We start from the raw sequence: 19,469 nt of genomic DNA on the forward strand, positions 1-19,469 counted from the left end.
GGGTTAGGGGTTAGGGTTAGAGGGGGGTTAGGGTTAGGGTTAGGGTTAGGAGTTAGGGTTAGCGTTAGGAGTTAGGGTTAGCGTTTAGGCGTAGGGTGTAGGGTTAGGGTTACGGTTTGGGGCATAGGGTTAGGTTTTGGGTTAGGGTTTAAGCGGTAGGGGTAGGGTTAGGGGTCAGGGTTAGAGGGGGTTAAGGCTTAGGGTTAGGGTTAGGAGTTAGGGTTAGCGTTAGGAGTTAGGGTTAGCGTTTAGGCGTAGGGTGTAGGGTTAGGGTTACGGTTTGGGGCATAGGGTTAGGTTTTGGGTTAGGGTTAGGGTTTAAGCGGTAGGGGTAGGGTGAGGGGTTAGGGTTAGCGGGGGTTAGGGTCAGGGTTAGGGTTAGGAGTTAGGGTTAGCGTTAGGAGTTAGGGTTAGCTTTTAGGCGTAATGTGTACGTTTAGGGTTACGGTTTGAGGCATAGGGTTAGGTTTTGGGTTAGGGTTAGCGTTTAAGCGGTAGTGGTAGGGTTAGGTTTTAGATTTAGAGGGGGCTTAGGGTTAGGGTTAGGGTTAGGAGTTAGGGTTAGCGTTAGGAGTTAGGGTTAGCGTTTAGGCGTAGGGTGTAGGGTTAGGGTTACGGTTTGCGGCATAGGGTTAGGTTTTGGTTTAGGGTTAGGGTTTAATTGGTAAGGGTAGGTTTAGGATTTAGGGTTAGAAGGGGGTTAGGGTTAGGGTTAGGGTTAGGGTTAGGAGTTAGGGTTAGCATTAGGAGTTAGGGTTAGCGTTTAGGGGTAGGGTGTAGGGTTAGCGTTACGGTTTGGGGCATAGGGTTCGGTTTTGGGTTAGGGTTAGGGTTTAAGCGGTAGGGGTAGGTTAGGGTTTAGGGTAAGAGGGGGTAGGGTTAGGGTTAGGGTTAGGAGTTAGGGTTAGCGTTAGGAGTTAGGGTTAGCATTTAGGCGTAGGGTGTAGGGTTAGGTTTACGGTTTGGGGCATAGGGTTAGGGTTTGGTTTAGGGTTAGCGTTTAAGCGGTAGCGGTAGTGATATGGTTTAGGGTTAGAGGGGGGTTATGGTTAGGCTTAGGGTTAGGAGTTAGGGATAGCGTTAGGAGTTAGGGTTAGCGTTTAGGCGTAGGGTGTAGGGTTAGGGTTACGGTTTGGGGCATAGGGCTAGGTTTTGGGTTAGGGTTAGCGTTTAAGCGGTAGGGGAAGGGTTAGGGTTAGGGTTAGAGGGGGTTTAGGGTTAGGGTTAGGGTTAGGAGCTAGGGTTAGCGTTAGGAGTTAGGGTTAGTGTTTAGGCACAGGGTGTAGGGTTAGGGTTACGGTTTGGGGCATAATGGTTAGGTTTTGGTTTAGGGTTAGGCTTTAAGCGGTAGGGGTATGGTTAGGGTTTAGGATTAGAGGGGGGTTAGGATTAGGGTTAGGGTTAGGAGTTAGGGTTAGGGTTAGGAGTTAGGGTTAGCGTTTAGGGGTAGGGTGTAGGTTTAGGATTACGGTTTGGGGCATAGGGTTAGGTTTTGGGTTAGGGTTAGGGTTTAAGCGGTAGGGGTATTGTTAGGGGTTAGGCTTAGAGAGGGTTTAGGGTTAGGGTTAGGGTTAGGAGTTAGGGTTAGCGTTAGGAGTTAGGGTTAGCGTTTAGGGTTATGATGTACTGTTAGGGTTACGGTGTGGGGCATAGGGTTAGGTTTTGTGTTAGGGTTAGGGTTTAAGCGTTAGCGGTAGTGTTAGGTGTTAGGTGGGGTTAGGGTTAGGGTTAGGGTTAGGAGTTAGGGTTAGCGTTAGGAGTCAGGGTTAGCGTTTAGGCGTAGGGTGTAGGGTTAGGGTTACGGTTTGCGGCATAGGGTTAGGTTTTGGGTTAGGGTTAGCGTTTAAGCGGTAGCGGTAATGATATGGTTTAGGGTTAGAGGGGGGTTAGGGTTAGGGTTAGGGTTAGGGTTAGGAGTTAGGGTTAGCGTTAGGAGTTAGGGTTAGCATTTAGGGGTAGGGTGTAGGGTTAGGGTTACGGTTTGGGGCATAGGGTTAGGTTTTGGGTTAGGGTTAGGATTTAAGCGGTAGCGGTAAGGTTAGGGGTTAGGGTTAGAAGGGGTGTTAGGGTTAGGGTTAGGGTTAGGAGCTAGGGTTAGCGTTAGGAGTTAGGGTTAGCGTTTAGGCGTTCGGTGTAGGGTTAGGGTTACGGTTTGGGGCATAGGTTTAGGTTTTGGGTTAGGGTTAGCGTTTAAGCGGTAGTGGTAGGGTGAGGGGTTAGGGTAAGAGGGGGTAGGGTTAGTGTTAGGGTTAGGAGTTAGGGTTAGCGTTAGGAGTTAGGGTTATCGTTTAGGCATAGGGTGTAGGGTTAGGGTTACGGTTTGCGGCATCGGGTTAGGTTTTGGGTTAGGGTTAGCGTTTAAGCGGTAGCAGTATGGTTAGGTGTTAGGAGGGGTTAGGGTTAGGATTAGGGTTAGGAGTTAGGGTTAGCGTTTAGGCACCGGGTGTAGCGTTAGGGTTACGGTTTGGGGCATAGGGTTAGGTTTTGGGTTAGGGTTAGGGTTTAAGCGGTAGGGGTAGTGTGAGGGGTTAGGGTTAGGGTTAGGGTTAGGATTTAGGGTTAGCATTAATAGTTAGGGTTAGTGTTTAGGCAAAGGGTGTAGGGTTAGGGTTACGGTTTGGGGCATAGGGTTAGGTTTTGGTTTAGGGTTAGGCTTTAAGCGGTAGGGGTAGGGTTAGGGTTTATGCTTGGGGGGGGTTAGGGTTAGGGTTAGGAGTTAGGGTTAGCGTTAGGAGTTAGGGTTAGCTTTTAGGCGTAGGGTGTAGGGTTACGGTTACGGTTTGGGGCATAGGGTTATGTTTTGGTTTAGGGTTAGCGTTTAAGCGGTAGTGGTAGGGTTAGGGTTTAGATTTAGAGGGGGCTTAGGGTTAGGGTTAGGGTTAGGAGTTAGGGTTAGGGTTAGGAGTTAGGGTTAGCGTTTAGGGGTAGTGTGTAGGGTTAGGGTTACGGTTTGGGGCATAGGGTTAGGTTTTGGTTTAGGGTTAGGGTTTAATTGGTAAGGGTAGGTTTAGGGTTTAGGGTTAGAAGGGGGTTAGGGTTAGGGTTAGGGTTAGGGTTAGGAGTTAGGGTTAGCGTTAGGAGTTAGGGTTAGCGTTTAGGCGTAGGGTGTAGGGTTAGGGTTACGGTTTGGGGCATAGGGTTAGGTTTTGGGTTAGGGTTAGGGTTTAAGCGGTAGGGGTAGGGTTAGGGGTTAGGGTTAGAGGGGGGTTAGGGCTAGGGTTAGGATTAGGAGTTAGGGTTAGCGTTAGGAGTTAGGGTTAGCGTTTAGGTGTAGGGTGTAGGGTTAGGGTTACGGTTTGGGGCATAGGGTTAGGTTTTGGGTTAGGGTTAGGGTTTAAGCGGTAGGGGTAGGGTTAGGGTTTAGGGTTAGAAGGGGGTTAGGGTTAGGGTTAGGGTTAGGAGTTAGGGTTAGCGTTAGGAGTTAGGGTTAGCGTTTAGGCGTAGGGTGTAGGGTTAGGGTTACGGTTTGGGGCATAGGGTTAGGTTTTGGGTTAGGGTTAGGGTTTAAGCGGTAGTGGTAGAGTTAGGGTTTAGGGTAAGGGGGGTAGGGTTAGTGTTAGGGTTAGGAGTTAGGGTTAGCATTTAGGCGTAGGGTGTAGGGTTAGGATTACGGTTTGGGGCATAGGGTTAGGTTTTGGGTTACGGTTAGCGTTTAAGCGGTAGCGGTAGTGATAGGGTTTAGGGTTAGAGGGGGTTAGGGTTAGGGTTAGGGTTAGGAGTTAGGGTTAGCGTTAGGAGTTAGGGTTAGCATTTAGGGGTAGGGTGTAGGGTTAGGGTTACGGTTTGGGGCATAGGGTTAGGTTTTGGGTTAGGGTTAGCGTTTAAGCGGTAGAGGTAGGGTTAGGGGTTAGGGTTAGAGGGGGGTTAGGGTTAGGGTTTGGAGTTAGGGTTAGCGTTAGGAGTTAGGGTTAGCGTTTAGGCGTTCGGTGTAGGGTTAGGGTTACGGTTTGGGGCATAGGGCTAGGTTTTGGGTTAGGGTTAGCGTTTAAGCGGTAGTGGTAGGGTTAGGGTTTAGATTTAGATGGGGGTTAGGGTTAGGGTTAGGGTTAGGAGTTAGGGTTAGCGTTAGGAGTTAGGGTTAGCGTTTAGGCGTAGGGTGTAGGGTTAGGGTTACGGTTTGGGGCATAGGGTTAGGTTTTGGGTTAGGGATTAAGCGGTAGGGGTAGGGTTAGGGGTCAGGGTTAGAGGGGGTAGGGTTAGGGTTAGGGTTAGGAGTTAGGGTTAGCGTTAGGAGTTAGGGTTAGCATTTAGGCGTAGGGTGTAGGGTTAGGGTTACGTTTTGGGGCATAGGGTTAGGTTTTGGGTTACAGTTAGCGTTTAAGCGGTAGCGGCAGTGATAGGGTTTAGGGTTAGAGGGGGGTTAGGGTTAGGGTTAGGGTTAGGAGTTAGGGTTAGCGTTAGGAGTTAGGGTTAGCATTTAGGGGTAGGGTGTAGGGTTAGGGTTACGGTTTGGGGCATAGGGCTAGGTTTTGGGTTAGGGTTAGGGTTTAAGCGGTAGGGGTAGGATTAGGGGTTAGGGTTAGAGGGGGGTTAGGGTTAGGGTTTGGGTTAGGAGTTACGGTTAGCGTTAGGAGTTAGGGTTAGCGTTTAGGCGTAGGGTGTAGAGTTAGGGTTACGGTTTGGGGCATAGGGTTAGGTTTTGTGTAAGGGTTAGCGTTTAAGCGGTAGCAGTATGGTTAGGGGTTAGGCGGGGTTAGGGTGAGGGTTAGGGTTAGGGTTAGGGTTAGGGTTAGGAGTTAGGGTTAGCGTTAGGAGTTAGGGTTAGCGTTTAGGCGTAGGGTGTAGGCTTAGGGAGACGGTTATGGGCATGGGGTTAGGTTTTGGGTTAGGGTTAGGGTTTAAGCGGTAGGGGTAGGGTTAGGGGTTAGGGTTAGAGGGGGGTTAGAGTTAGGGTTAGGGTTAGGAGTTAGGGTTAGCGTTAGGAGTTAGGGTTAGCGTTTAGGTGTAGGGTGTAGGGTTAGGGTTACGGTTTGGGGCATAGGGTTAGGTTTTGGGTTAGGGTTAGGGTTTAAGCGGTAGGGGTAGGGTGAGGGGTTAGGGTAAGAGGGGGTAGGGTTAGGCTTAGGGTTAGGATTTAGGGTTAGCGTTAGGAGTTAGGGTTAGCATTTAGGCGTAGGGTGTAGGGTTAGGGTTACGGTTTGGGGCATAGGGTTAGGGTTTGGGTTACAGTTAGCGTTTAAGCGGTAGCGGTAGTGACAGGGTTTAGGGTTAGAGGGGGGTTAGGGTTAGGGTTAGGGTTAGGAGTTAGGGTTAGGGTTAGGAGTTAGGGTTAGCGTTTAGGGGTAGGGTGTAGGGTTAGGGTTACTGTTTGGGTCATAGGGTTAGGTTTTGGGTTAGGGTTAGCGTTTAAGTGGTCGGGGTACGGTTAGGGGTTAGGGTTAGAGGGGGGTTAGGGTTAGGGTTAGGGTTAGGAGTTAGGGTGAGCGTTAGGAGTTAGGGTTAGCGTTTAGGCGTAGGGTGTAGGGTTAGGGTTACGGTTTGGGACATAGGGTTAGGTTTTGGGATAGGGTTAGCGTTTAAGCAGTAAGGGTAGGGTTAGGGTTTACGGTTAGAGGGGGGTTACGGTTAGGGTTAGGGTTAGGAGTTAGGGTTAGCGTTAGGAGTTAGGGTTAGCGTTTAGGTTTAGGGTGTAGGGTTAGGGTTACGGTTTGGGGCATAGGGTTAGGTTTTGGGTTAGGGTTAGGGTTTAAGCGGTAGGGGTAGGGTTAGGGGTTACGGTTAGCGTTAGGAGTTAGGGTTAGCGCTTAGGCGTAGGGTGTAGGGTTAGGGTTACGTTTGGGGCATAGGGTTAGGTTTTGGGTTAGGGTTAGGGTTTAAGCTGTAGGGGTAGGGTTTGGGGTTAGAATTAGAGGGGGGTTAGGGTTAGGGTTAGGAGTTAGGGTTAGCGTTAGGAGTTAGGGTTAGCGCTTAGGCGTAGAGTGTAGGGTTAGGGTTACGGTTTGCGGCATAGGGTTAGGTTTTGGGTTAGGGTTAGCGTTTAAGCGGTAAGGGTAGGGTTAGGGTTTAGGGTTAGAGGGGGGTTAGGGTTAGGGTTAGGGTTAGGAGTTAGGGTTAGCGTTAGGAGTTAGGGTTAGTGTTTAGGCGTAGGGTGTAGGGTTAGGGTTACGGTTTGGGGCATAGGGTTAGGTTTAGTTTTAGGGTTAGTGTTTAAGCGGTAAGGGTAGTATTAGGGTTTAGGGTTAGAGGGGGGTTAGGGTTAGGGTTAGGGTTAGGAGTTAGGGTTAGCGTTAGGAGTTAGGATTAGCGTTTAGGGGTAGGGTGTAGGGTTAGGGTTACGGTTTGGGGCATAGGGTTAGGTTTTGGGTTAGGGTTAGTGTTTAAGCGGTAGGGGTAGGGTTAGGGGTTAGGGTTAGAGGGGGGTTAGGGTTAGGGTTAGGGTTAGGGTTAGGAGTTAGGGTTAGCGTTAGGAGTTAGGGTTAGCGTTTAGGGGTAGGGTGTAGGGTTAGGGTTACGGTTTGGGGCATAGGGTTAGGTTTTGGTTTAGGGTTAGCGTTGAAGCGGTAGCGGTAGTGATATGGTTTAGGGTTAGAGGGGGGTTATGGTTAGGGTTAGGGTTAGGAGTTAGCGTTAGCGTTAGGAGTTAGGGTTAGCGTTTAGGGTTAGGGTGTAGGGTTAGGGTTACGGTTTGGGGCATAGGGTTAGGTTTTGGGTTAGGGTTAGCGTTTAAGCGGTAAGGGTAGGGTTAGGGTTTAGGGTTAGAGGGGGGTTAGGGTTAGGGTTAGGGTTAGGAGTTAGGGTTACCATTAGGAGTTAGGGTTAGCGCTTAGGCGTATGGTGTAGGGTTAGGGTTACGGTTTGGGGCATAGGGATTAGATTTTGGGATAGGGTTTGGGTTTAAGCGGTAGGGGTAGGGTTATGGGTTAGGGTTAGAGGGGGGTTAGGGTTAGGGTTAGGGTTAGGAGTTAGGGTTAGCATTAGGAGTTAGGATTAGCGTTTAGGGGTAGGGTGTAGGGTTAGGGTTACGGTTTGGGGCATAGGGTTAGGTTTTGGTTTAGGGTTAGGGTTTAAGCGGTAGGGTTAGGGTTAGTGGTTAGGGTTAGAGGGGGTTAGAGTTAGGGTTAGGGTTAGGAGTTAGGGTTAGCGTTAGGAGTTAGGGTCAGCATTTAGTCGTTCGGTGTAGGGCTACGGTTACGGTTTGGGGCATAGGGTTAGGTTTTTGGTTAGGGTTAGCGTTTAAGCAGTAGGAGTGGGTTAGGGGTTAGGATTAGAGGGGGGTTAGGGTTAGGGTTAGGGTTAGGAGTTAGGGTTAGCGTTAGGAGTTAGGGTTAGTGTTTAGGCGTAGGGTGTAGGGTTAGGGTTACGGTTCGGGGCATAGGGTTAGGTTTTGGTTGAGGGTTAGGTTTTAATCGGTAGGGGTAGGGTTTGGGGTTAGGCGGGGTTAGGGTTAGGGTTAGGAGTTAGGGTTAGCGTTAGGAGTTAGGGTTAGTGTTTAGGCGTAGGGTGTAGGGTTACGGTTACGGTTCGGGGCATAGGGTTAGGTTTAGTTTTAGGGTTAGGGTTTAAGCGGTAAGGGTAGTGTTAGGGTTTAGTGTTAGAGGGGGGTTAGGGTTAGGGTTAGGGTTAGGGTTAGGAGTTAGGGTTAGCGTTAGGAGTTAGGATTAGCGTTTAGGGGTAGGGTGTAGGGTTAGGGTTACGTTTTGTGGCATAGGGTTAGGTTTTGGTTTAGGGTTAGGGTTTAAGCGGTAAGGGTAGGGTTAGGGGTTAGGGTTAGAGGGGGGTTAGGGTTAGGGTTAGGGTTAGGGTTAGGAGTTAGGGTTAGCGTTAGGAGTTAGGGTTAGCGTTTAGGCGTAGGGTGTAGGGTTAGGGTTACAGTTCGCGTCATAGGGTTAGGTTTTGGTTTAGGGTTAGGCTTTAAGCGGTAGGGGTAGGGTTAGGGGTGAGGGTTAGAGGGGGGTTAGGGTTAGGGTTAGGAGTTAGGGTTAGCGTTAGGAGTTAGGGTTAGCGTTTAGGCATTCGCTGTAGGGTTAGGGTTACGGTTTGGGGCATAGAGTTAGGTTTTGGGTTAGGGTTAGCTTTTAAGCAGTAGGGGTAGGGTTAGGGGTTAGGATTAGAGGAGGGTTAGGGTTAGGAGTTAGGGTTAGGGTTAGGAGTTAGGGTTAGCGTTAGGAGTTAGGGTTAGTCTTTAGGGTTAGGGTGTAGGGTTAGGGTTACGGTTTGGGGAATAGGGTTAGGTTTTGGGTTAGGGTTAGCGTTTAAGCGGTAAGGGTAGGGTTAGGTTTTAGGGTTAGAGGGGGGTTAGGGTTAGGGTTAGGGTTAGGATTTAGGGTTAGCGTTAGGAGTTAGGGTTAGCGTTTAGGGGTAGGGTGTAGGGTTATGGTTACGGTTTGGGGCATAGGGTTAGGTTTTGGGTTAGGGTTAGGCTTTAAGCGTTAGCGGTAGGCTTAGGGGTTAGGCGGATTTAGGTTTAGGGTTAGGGTTAGTAGTTAGGGTTAGGGTTAGGAGTTCGGGTTAGCGTTTAGGCGTAGGGTGTAGGGTTAGGGTTACGGTTATGGGCATAGGGTTAGGTTTTGGGTTAGGGTTAGGGTTTAAGCATTAGCAGTAGGGTTAGGGGTTAGGGTTAGAGGGGGGTTATGGTTAGGGTTAGGATTTAGGGTTAGCGTTTAGGCGTAGGGTGTAGGGTTAGGGTTACGTTTTGGGGCATAGGGTTAGGTTTTGGGTTAGGGTTAGGGTTTAAGCGGTAGGGGTAGGGTGAGGGGTTAGGGTTAGAGGGGGGGTTAGAGTTAGGGTTAGGAGTTAGGGTTAGCGTTAGGAGTTAGGGTTAGCGTTTAGGCATAGGGTGTAAGGTTAAGGTTACGGTTTTGGGCATAGGTTTAGGTTTTGGGTTAGGGTTGGGTGTAAGCATTAGGAGTAGGGTTAGGGGTTAGGGTTAGGGGGGGTTTGCAGTAGGGTTAGGGTTAGGAGTTAGGGTTAGAGTTAAACGTCAGGGTTAGCGTTTAGTGTTAGTGTGTAGGGTTAGGGTTACGGTTAGGGGCATAGGGTTAGTGTTAGGCTTTAAGCATTAGGGGTAGCGTTAGGGGTTAGTGTTGGGGGGGTTAGGGTTAGGGGTGTTTGTGTAGGGTTAGGGTTTAGGGTGTAGTGTTAGGGTTAGTGTTACGACCATTAGGGTTAGGGTTAGGATTAGGGTTAGGGGTGATGGTTAGGGCTTAGCGTTAGGGACATTATGGTTAGGGTTTGTGGTTAGGGTTAGGGGCTAGGGCCATGAGGGCTAGGGTTTGGGTTACGTTAGTGTTAGGGTTAGGGGTTAGGGTTAGTTTTGTGCATCAGTGCACCTATGGGGAAAGATGCAATGTACTTCTCTGACGTAGGAACAAGCAACTGGGAATAGTAACAGTGTCTATTGGATTTTTCTGTCAAAAATTATGTTTATGCAAAAACTCTTCTATTTTGCCTTTTTTTTTTTATTTTGTGCTAACTGCATATCCAGTCCAATACTGTGACCTCAGTATACGCATTATTTTACAGTTCTGCAATGCACCATGCTCCCCATCTAACAACGGCATTTGACAGTGCAGCTTGAGCACCTGCAAGCAAATAAATTGCTCTTTCCCACAATATTTCTTTTTAACATGCCTGCCCTGAATGTTGTTCTTTTGCATCTCCTAGAGGTCACTATGTATACATTTTTAAATGACAGGCCTTCACAAAGGAATTTTTCAATTTAAAGTAATTTCTTCAGTGCAGGAAGTCATGGAAGTCAAAAGAATGGGCCTTAAAGCACTGTAGGCAAAATAATTTGGGGACATGGAATGAATGTTCTTTGTAGAAAATTAATTTAATTTGATTAATTGTTGCTGAAGGAAGGTATTACCCAAAGCATTCTTCACTTAGTACTATTTACAAATAGCTTCCTTTATTTGAATAAGGTAAATTGAAATTCAATAACATTCAACAGCCATGCTAAGACTCACCATTTCCAGATCTCCATCAGCAACTGCTCTTAGGAGTTTTTCCACCTATGTATAAAGAAAACAATTTATTTGCTTTTTTAGTATTGGTATTAAGCTGTACACAGAAAATCCTGCGTCCTTTACTAACCCCCTAAGCTCATGTGGTAGGATTACTGCTGGTCCATAAATGTTGATAAAGTTTTAAAGGAAAAACCTTCTTCCTTTATGAATTACAAAAGCTGGGCAAGGCCTGTGGCCATTTGATGATCTCTGACTTGCTTAGTTAAAGATAAACAGTACTTACCTAAATAGAGGACATGTAGCCTACACACTAACAAAGCCATGTAAGCTGATATACATTATTATGCTGCTTCAGCAGCAGCTGACCATGCATTTCTGTTGTGAACTTAACTCTAAAAATCCCTACTCAAGACAAATTTCTACCCTGATAAACAGTAGTCCTGTTTGGACTCTTGCTGAGCTACTATATGCTACCAGAAGCACAAAGGGTGGCAGTTTTTATTTTGCTATTTGAGAAACAACAGATTAAAAAGATGCTTTCCAATTGTTCACATCTGCAAATTACTGGTTTATTCTTATGTTAAAAACCAAACATTTACAAATCTAACTTGATTGCAAGTATGAAATTTGTTTTCCTACTTAAAATCTGAAAATATATAAATATCAAAGGGTACACAATAGCAAAAGCCAGGTCTCTTCAACTCAGAGAGTTATTCCTGGGGTCCAGCACTAGACCAATTAAACTACATGTATGCTCAGGCCAGCTAATGCCGGAGCACAGCTGCTCCATGTGGGTATTCTCCTGTTTATGAGCTCTGCAGGGGGTAAAGAGGCAAGTGAGGGGAAGAAGAGATGGAAGGTGCTCTGCAGTGCACTGATGCCATTCCCCTGATCCCTCTGATTGCTTGTGAAAGCAGGAGAATGAGTTTTCTCCCAGGTTCTCCTCTGCTTCTATTCTCACCTGAAGGAGCTGAGATCTAACCTGATGGAAATGGGATAGGTGCCAGTAAAAGGGCAGGGAGAGTCCACTAGTATTATCAATACGCAACTTGTCCAGCCTCTGCAGATTGTTGAAGCATCATTTAATAAGCTTTGTGAAAGTCTGTTTCAGCATTATAGCGAATTACACTAGCACTGTGCTGCCATGTAAACAAAGTTGTTTCAGTATTAAGAAACATTTTGCAAGTTGAAGATGTCATGGAGTAACAGCTACAGTCACATTTCAGTCTTTATCTAGAAATTACTACCTTGCTGACTGTGACAGCAGTGTTTGGTAAAGCAAACAAGGAAGAATGAGATTAAAAGGAAATTATGGTTTACTGGTATGATCTCTTTCTTCAGGATTTTAGCAGAAGAACAAGACGTATCTACAGATCAGAGGCTAGATTAAACCTCTCCATCCATTTTTATGTCTTTTTAGGAAAGCTGCTAAGTTTTATTTCACTACTATCTTTCTAATACAAGGTGAAGCTCCTCTAAGTCACGCACTAGGCACTCAAGGCAGGATTCCTCTTTCCTAACTTTCAATGTCTAAAATTTAGTGTCTAAATCTAAGCCAGTATGGTGGTTTGACCTTGGCTAAATGCCAGGTACCCACCAAGTTGCTCTATCAGTCCCCGCCCCCCCCCCCCCCCTTTTTTTTTCTCAACAGGGCAAAAAGGGGGAAAGAAAATAAGATAGGAAAAAAACCAACCCTTGCGGGTAAAACAAAAGCAGTTTTAATGTAAGCAAAGCAAAGCAAAGGTCCGCACGCAGAAGCAAAAAGAAAACAGATTTATTCTCCACTTCCCATTAACAGGTGATGTTGGGCCTTCTTAGGAAGCAGGGCTCCAATACACGTAGCAGTTGCCTTGGAGGACCAAGGGTGACCCCACCCCCTTCCTCCTTTTTCCCAGCTTTATACTCAAGCAGACGTCATATGGTCTGGAATATCCCTTTGGTCAGTTTAGGTCAGCTGTCCTGGTTGTGTCCCCTCCCAAGATCTTGCCCACCCCATCCCACTGTGGGGAGGGGGAGTATGTTGGAAAGAGCCTTGGTGCTGTGTAAGCACTACTCAGAGTAGCCACAACACCAGTGTGCTATTAACACCCTTCCAGCTCCCAACATAAAACGCAGCACCATGAGGGCTGCTACAGGGGAAAACCAATTCTGGTTCAGCCAGACCCAGTACAGTCAGTCATTTAAAGTCACTCTCTGGGAACTACAGAACAGAATGCGGTCAACAAAAGACACTTGTGCAACTCAGGTCAAACTAAGCATCTCTGAGATTAATTCCCCTCTGGAGGTACTGATTTCTCTCCACGGACTAAGAGGGAAAACAGATGATTTTCAGCAGCCAGTCTTATCACATACAAGACGCCTAACAGTAATAGCAAGTGACCCGTAAGCTGAGATTATTTCTTTCCAAAAATAACAACTTCCTTACGGTTCTAAAAACTGCCTCAGGCCCTAGCAGTGGAGAAACATCTGTTATGCAGTTTATAGATAATTTATTAGGAGTACTTAGGGCAAGATGTCTGCTACATGCATTTCCCCATCTTTCCAGTTTGCCTTCTTGCTCCTCCATGAAATGGAAGTAGTTTCCTTTAAATGTAAAAATAGATGAAACAAATCTACTGCAATTCACTCGCATGCTTAGTTTTTCTGTTGCTGAACTGAATTGTGCAAGGAGTTACTAGTTCCAACAGAGGAACTTCCAAATTTACATGCCTGGCTCTTTTCCTCTCTTTTCTAAATTGTAAACAAGCCACATACAAGACATACACCATGACTGGCTCATTTAAGTGAAGAGTTTAATTGATCAGCAGTATTGATTAATAAAGTTCTAACTGCATCCCCTTAATCCATGGTCTAAGCCTTGAAGTCTGGAAAACTGACCTTATCAGCTTCCCTTTACTTCCAGTGGCATTCGCTTCATGGAGCTCGCTCAGGATTAGGCCCTTGCCTCTTTGCTTAGTAAGAATAAGAGCAGTGAGCCTATGTGAAACTTGGCAGAAGAAATGAACTAAAGCTGAATTACAGGAGAAGGTCATTAACCCCAAGAATCTAAGGTGTAAACCGCTTGTAATCTTCTTCCCTGCTTTGAACTACAGTCTTAGCTCTTGGGCATGATAAATTTGTTCCTTTAAGGAAAAATAAATCCTCAATCTGTGAGATGATCTTTTATATACATTAGACTTTATTTAGAGTGCTTGACTCCGTACAAACAGGGAGGTACACTCCCATATTGAGGCTCTCGTAGAGTAACTGATAGTGAAGTCTGAAGTAATATTGTCCAGTCAAACCTTACATCTTTGAGTTTCTTAAACATTTTTAGAGAACACACTTTTGGCAAGAGTTTAATAGCAGGAAAAGGAAGAATTTGAATGTAGAAGTGATACAGAGAGGAACAAAAATACTGAGGAGGTCAATTTGGAAAAAAAATGGAACAGGAGGACTGAAAAAAAAATAAAAGAGAGAAGCATCAGGAATGCTAATGTCTGAGGAGGAGATAAATGAAAAGTATGGATCTGAGGTCCCACACGAAAAAATTCAGAGGATGGCATCTTGGTTAGTGCAGACAGAGCAAAATCAGCAAAGGCATATGTGCAGGATATTTAGTGTACCATGTGTACTTCTTCACATGTTACAAAATTAATTTCCTATGCCTATTCCGAAAGCTTGTCTTAACATTCAAGTTTGTTAGATTGTTTGCCAGTATGCCTGTACTAGTCTCTTTTCCCTGACAGATTTTGTAAGCTAACAACCGCATGTAATTCCTGGACAGGACAGCAAGGTCCTTGGGGCACTGACTGCCATTACAATTTTGTAAATCTCAACAAATTCTCAAATTGTGTAGTTAACTGCAGTAAATCCAAACAACTGCTCCAAATATGCTTTCAATTTTTCCCCAGAAATAAACAGCAGAGACATTGATACCACACAAAAATAAGTGTTTAGATACTGAGATGACAAGCACCTGAGGATAGTAGCATATAATTTTCCAAACCAGGCAGAAAGCTATTCCTGAAGAAGCAAGTTTAAAAAAGGCTTGCAAATTATCACTCTTCTAGCTGCCTTCACTTTGCTTATTGTCAAAATTTATACCTCAGACGTACCTCTTTATAACTATTTTTTACTTCTTCTTGCCTTATATCAGTTGGTGTTGATGACAGACTTGAGACAGATGATCCTCTGCTAAAGGTTTCTGTTGAACGCTGAGGAGACCTAACTGGTGACTTAAAGTTGGCAAAAAAAAAAAAAACAACAGATACATATCAGATTAAGCAGGTTAAACATAGGCAAAAAAAAGTTTAGCAACTTGCATTGGTTGTTACCTCAGAAGCACTCTGTCCTCTTTCAAATGTTACATAGTTTAATTCCATCAATGACAAAATCTGCATAAAAATATTAATAAAGAGAACCAATGTAACTCTACTTAAACAGAAATCTACTGAATGAAACGCAAATTAGCTGACAACCTAATATTAGTAACAGATTGACTGAGCAGATTAGAAGTACCCATTTACAAGTTTATGTTCTATACCACAGACTGTATTCATGCTATTACATTTACAATGTGACCCTTCTTCCTTAAAGTGAAACATACGTTTTAGCTTTAATAGTACCAGCCCACAAAATTCTATTAGCAGGTAAGCATCTACACCTCTGTGGAATTGCATCAGAAAGAAATCAGGCTAGAAGATAAAGAGGAATACCTTGGAATTTAATGCACACTGTAGGGAAGTCTCTTTCATCCGATTTTGAATTTCTGGATTTGCCCCGTTTTGCAAAAGCACTTCTATGATCCCTTGATAGCCCCAACGAGCAGCTATATGGAGAGGAGTATCTCCCTTTTCATTACCAATATCTAGTCTACAGGAATGCACATCATAGTAGACTAAAGCTTTGACACACTGAAAAGAAAAGGAAAGCTATCAATAAATTATAGTATTGTCTTTCAATTCATATAACATGTGCAATCCTAAAAAGGTTTTTTTCATTGCTGCTCATATAATCCATTGCCTAAAGGGCAGGCTTTTATGGTTCAGTGTCATTAAATACAGAGTTAAATAACTCAACTAAAACTGCACAATACTACTATCTTTAATGTGAACGCATAATAAAATTTCCTAAGAACTACTGAATATAGTCCTAATTCACAGCATGAAATAGCCCCCAAATCTTTTCTATTTACTTTTTAAAATACATATGTTTAGTGCAAATTCACATCACAGTTTAATTCCATTCCATTAGAATGTCCATTTAGTTTGTTACAAAACAATTACTTACATCCTCATGACCATAAGTGCAGGCTAAATGAAGTGGAGTATTTCCATTATTGTCCTGAACATCAGTACTTGCCTTATAGTGCAATAAGAGAAGCTTAAAAGAAAAATAAAAGTAGACATTTAAGTAACTAAAAAATTAATGAAAAAACAATTGTTACTCTGTAGGTTCCTTTAGGTTTCTAGCATGATGAAGCACTTCATGAAAAACTAGCTATGTCAGACCCTACCCTCTCCTGTTTCAGCCACTACCCTCTTGGCATTACAGTACTGGTTTTGCCCTACCATAAGAGAAAAATAAAAGCTGCTTCTTACATATTCAGAGTTGTCATTGAAAAAATGAATCATCTACTGCAGCAAACACGTATACATGTTAATCTATCCTGTATTTTAAGAGCCTACGCAAGTGAAGACACAGCTTAATTTCAACAATGCTAATTGAAGAATCTCACATATATAAAATTCTAATACACAATAATAAATGCAGTTACACAGTCTATCCTAAACACAATGTGAAGTCATTTAATTCATTCCAGTGACTGCAATGGTTCTGTCTTAATCAAGAACAGAGATGTTAAGAGGCTCTCCATTTGTACTATGTATTAGAAATCTGTATTAATAAAATGGATGAATTATCAGGCATGCATAGCTGTCAATTGTTTGGTTATTACAAATGGCTGAAAACTTTGCAATATATGAAAAAATAAAATAGCATGCAAACTACAATAATAAAAGATCCTCAATTCTGACAGTGTACACAGTTCTGGTAAAAGCTTCTCAGAAGACCTAAATGACAGTAACAGTAGAACAGCTTAATAAGAGTCATATATTTACTACTTAGGTTAAGTATTTCTTTTTATTTCTAATTAAGCCTTTTGGTGCTTACTGTAACATTTTGATATCCCTTCTGACAGGCAAGGTGAAGTGGAGTTGAACCATGGTAATCTGTAGCATTGACAATGGCTCCTTTGGCTACTAGTAAATCCACTAATGATGTTTGCCCTTGAAAAATATACAGACATTAAAGGAAAGAAATTAACTTTTCACAAGAACATTTCTATTTTTCAAATTCAAACACGAGCTATAAACCAAGACACCCTGCATTCCTGCATACTATGTTTCCATATACTGTATATTCACTTCCTTAGTATTTGGTTTTTTTGTTGCAGATTACTCAAGGTCAAAGCTCGATAAAAGAACCTCCACCTAAAAGCAAGTTGTGCTTGTATCTTATGAGTAAGAAAATAAGAGACAATAATGCCATGTCACACAAAGTACTCTCCTTGGGATTCAAGATAATAATTAAAAGAGGAGATTATTTATTTTAAAAAATTCTCTAAGAAAATTAATACCTCTTCTCATAGATCAATGGCATAATGAACATTAAAAGACAGGAGATGGTACAAATCTACCATTCATAGCCAGCTGCAGGACAGAGAAAAGATTAATTTCTCAATCTGCCAGTTTTTGAAAACAGGACTGGTTTCTGATGACACATTTTTACTTTTTTCACAGCTGAAGAAAGAACTACTGTGGTAACCACTAAGGCAAAATAAACAGCGAAACAAACAAACAATAACTTAGCCATGAGAAACTCATCTTAAAACAATATACAATATCTTCAGTCTGTGCCAAGACACCAGCTTCCATAGCAAATAAGCAGAAAACCATTTAATGCAAAATTCACTCTTTAATGCAAAGTTGGAAAACATGTTAACATAAAGATAAGGAACATAAGGAGTGGAAAACACTAGTGAAGAAAACCGAAAATACTCACCACAAATAGCAGCTATATGAAGTGGTGTATATCCCCGATCATCTCGGGAAAATGGAGTGATAATGGAAGGATCATTCAGTTTCCTTTAAAACATAATGGTTTAAAAGCAGCTCAGTTACCTATGCACCAGTGGTAAGGAGGAGAGAAACAAAAATGTGCCAAGGCTGACAAAAAATTGATTTTGGAACTTTTTATCCTTTATCCTTTCACATTGACAATTTTTTCTACAAAAACATTTCCATTTTGTTAAGAGATGTGGTTTTGTCCAAGATGTGTAAGTTAGGTTCAAGAGAAGAAATATTTCACACCACATTTACCAAAGGACATACAACCTCCATCACAAAATTGGCTGGTTCCATGACATTCAGTATTCTCCTAATATTTCTTCTGCTTTTTCAACCCATACGAACGTACGCTCTCTATTACATCCTGAAGTGCTACCAACTTCCTCTACAACCCAAAGCAGCATACTTCCTGAAGTAAATCTTAGATGAAGACTTTCATATAACTTTTTCTGTATTTGTGGAGATTAAAAGTGCTTACCCAGAAACTAGCTTCTCACACTTGTCACAGTAACAGAGCGGATGACACATTTTCTGTACAGTGTCCTTATCACTGTCACCTTGACTTAGTAATCGCTCCACTTCCTCCTGATTACCTGAAGCAATATGCTACAAAAAGCCAAGAGAAAAAAGAGAATGAGGAACCAATATAAAAAGTCTCCTCCTAAGGGAAAAAAAAGAAAAAACACAGTAATTTACTGAAGCACAAAACGAAAGGAAACGATTATAAAAGACATGTATTCAAGCATTAGAAAGCAGAAATGAACAATGTCACAGCGCAAAACTCCCTAATGGGCATTCACTATTAAAAAGAATCTGTTCTTGGCTTACTTCACTTTCTATAAAAAATTAAAACAATTCCTATTGTTCTCTAGACTCAGTCACGAAATTGCGCTCCCTCTGTGCAAAAACATTTCTATAAAATTACTAAGTCTCTAGCCATAAGCTGTGAACACATATAATTAGAAGCTTTGCTTTGTTTCCTTGTATAGGCAAAATTATTTTAGAATGACTATACAAGATTAACATATAATATAAAGTAGCTGTCAGGTGACCACATTTAAATTATTTCAGAAAACTCTTTTAAATTCAAGCACTAAAAGCTGTGAGAGACAACCAGATAGTAATATCACATCTGTGCATTAAATGGGCCAATCAACACCAACAGCAGTAGCATTTCATCCTCATTTGCTTCCATACTTCATATAACGTGCTGAAATCCATAAGATTATATTAACTTGGTAACATTTTGGCACAGAAATGCACTAGATTCAAAATACACTTTTAGCATCTACTAAAATGCATTTTGCAGTACTAAAGTAATTAAGACTGCATTACATTTCAGAAAATTGCAGAAAGGAAGGGATATAAATGTGCAATACATAAGTACATATATATTCTGCCACAGAAGTTATTAACCTTAAACAAGCAGTCTATTGGTGTAGCAGACATCTGGGTCAAGAAGTTCATCCTTTGTCTTAAAAGCAGCTTGTCACACAGTCTCTCAGATTCCTGAAAATAAAATCTATGGATCAATTATCTATATACTCATTTACAGGCAAAAGTAAAGTACCTTACCAGTGGAATTAACTTTTAAAAATATTAAACACTGTATTTACCACTTAGGAATTATCAGATGCACGTAAAACCTAAATCAGTTTCACGTTTAGGATTCTGAGACTTAGAGACACGTGCTCTTCAAAGGAATAATAAGCAGATGTTCACCAGAATATTCCTTCACTGTAATTCTCCATTAACTAACTGAGCATTAACACAATTACAGTTGTACCATCTAAAAAAGAACACAGCAAAACTAGAAAAGACATAAAAAAGACAATAAGAATTGTAAGAGGTGCAATGCAGCTTTTTTACAAGAAGAAATTAGGATTTGTCGCTCTGGAAAAGATTTGACTGTGCTATTGTAGTCTATAAAAGTCACAAAAAGTCCAAATAAAAAATGCAAAGCATGAATATCCACTATTCCTCAAAATATAAGAACTGGGATGCCCAACAAAATCATCACACATTAGGTCTGGAGAAGGAGTGGGGAGAGAAGAGAGAAGAAAAAAATGTTCTCTTATTGTAGAACTCCTTGCCATAGGGTGTTGCAAAAATCAATAGCATAAATGGACTCAAAAAGGCATTAGACAAATTCATGAGAGACATGTCTACTGGTGGTATTAAAAAAGATGACCCTGATCCAACTCTGACACAAAGACTCTGCTGAACTCTCTGCTACTTGCTGGAAAATAAAAGATTGTACCACGTAAAGCATCACTCTGTAACAGACTCATTCATACAGTGTTTCCTAGTGGTCACTTCTTGAAAATTAGAGATTGAGCTAAGCAGACAGGTAGTGCAACTCTCACAGCAGTACTTCCCATTTTCTGAGCAATCTGAAGATACACTCAGGATGCATGAAAGAATATATATACGCTTCCAAAATCAGGTGAAA

At 42.8% G+C, this 19,469-nt stretch overlaps 1 protein-coding gene across 3 annotated transcripts in view; it reads right to left on the minus strand.

The window, feature by feature from the left end:
• The window catches only part of ANKRD27 (ankyrin repeat domain 27), a 407,401-nt gene that overhangs the window by 365,002 nt on the left and 22,930 nt on the right, over positions 1 to 19,469 (minus strand). For all 3 annotated transcript variants that reach the window (XM_074881394.1, XM_074881393.1, XM_074881395.1), the window contains exons 13-21: positions 18,434 to 18,526; positions 17,496 to 17,623; positions 16,953 to 17,035; positions 16,062 to 16,177; positions 15,180 to 15,272; positions 14,606 to 14,803; positions 14,225 to 14,284; positions 14,006 to 14,125; positions 9,909 to 9,953 (exon numbers count right to left, since the gene is read on the minus strand). In XM_074881394.1, coding sequence (XP_074737495.1) covers positions 9,909 to 9,953; positions 14,006 to 14,125; positions 14,225 to 14,284; positions 14,606 to 14,803; positions 15,180 to 15,272; positions 16,062 to 16,177; positions 16,953 to 17,035; positions 17,496 to 17,623; positions 18,434 to 18,526 — 936 coding nt within the window. The remainder of the gene's footprint in view (positions 1 to 9,908; positions 9,954 to 14,005; positions 14,126 to 14,224; positions 14,285 to 14,605; positions 14,804 to 15,179; positions 15,273 to 16,061; positions 16,178 to 16,952; positions 17,036 to 17,495; positions 17,624 to 18,433; positions 18,527 to 19,469) is intronic.

This window comes from Strix uralensis, chromosome 12 (assembly GCF_047716275.1).
Source record: "Strix uralensis isolate ZFMK-TIS-50842 chromosome 12, bStrUra1, whole genome shotgun sequence".
In the NCBI taxonomy this organism is placed as follows: domain Eukaryota; kingdom Metazoa; phylum Chordata; class Aves; order Strigiformes; family Strigidae; genus Strix; species Strix uralensis.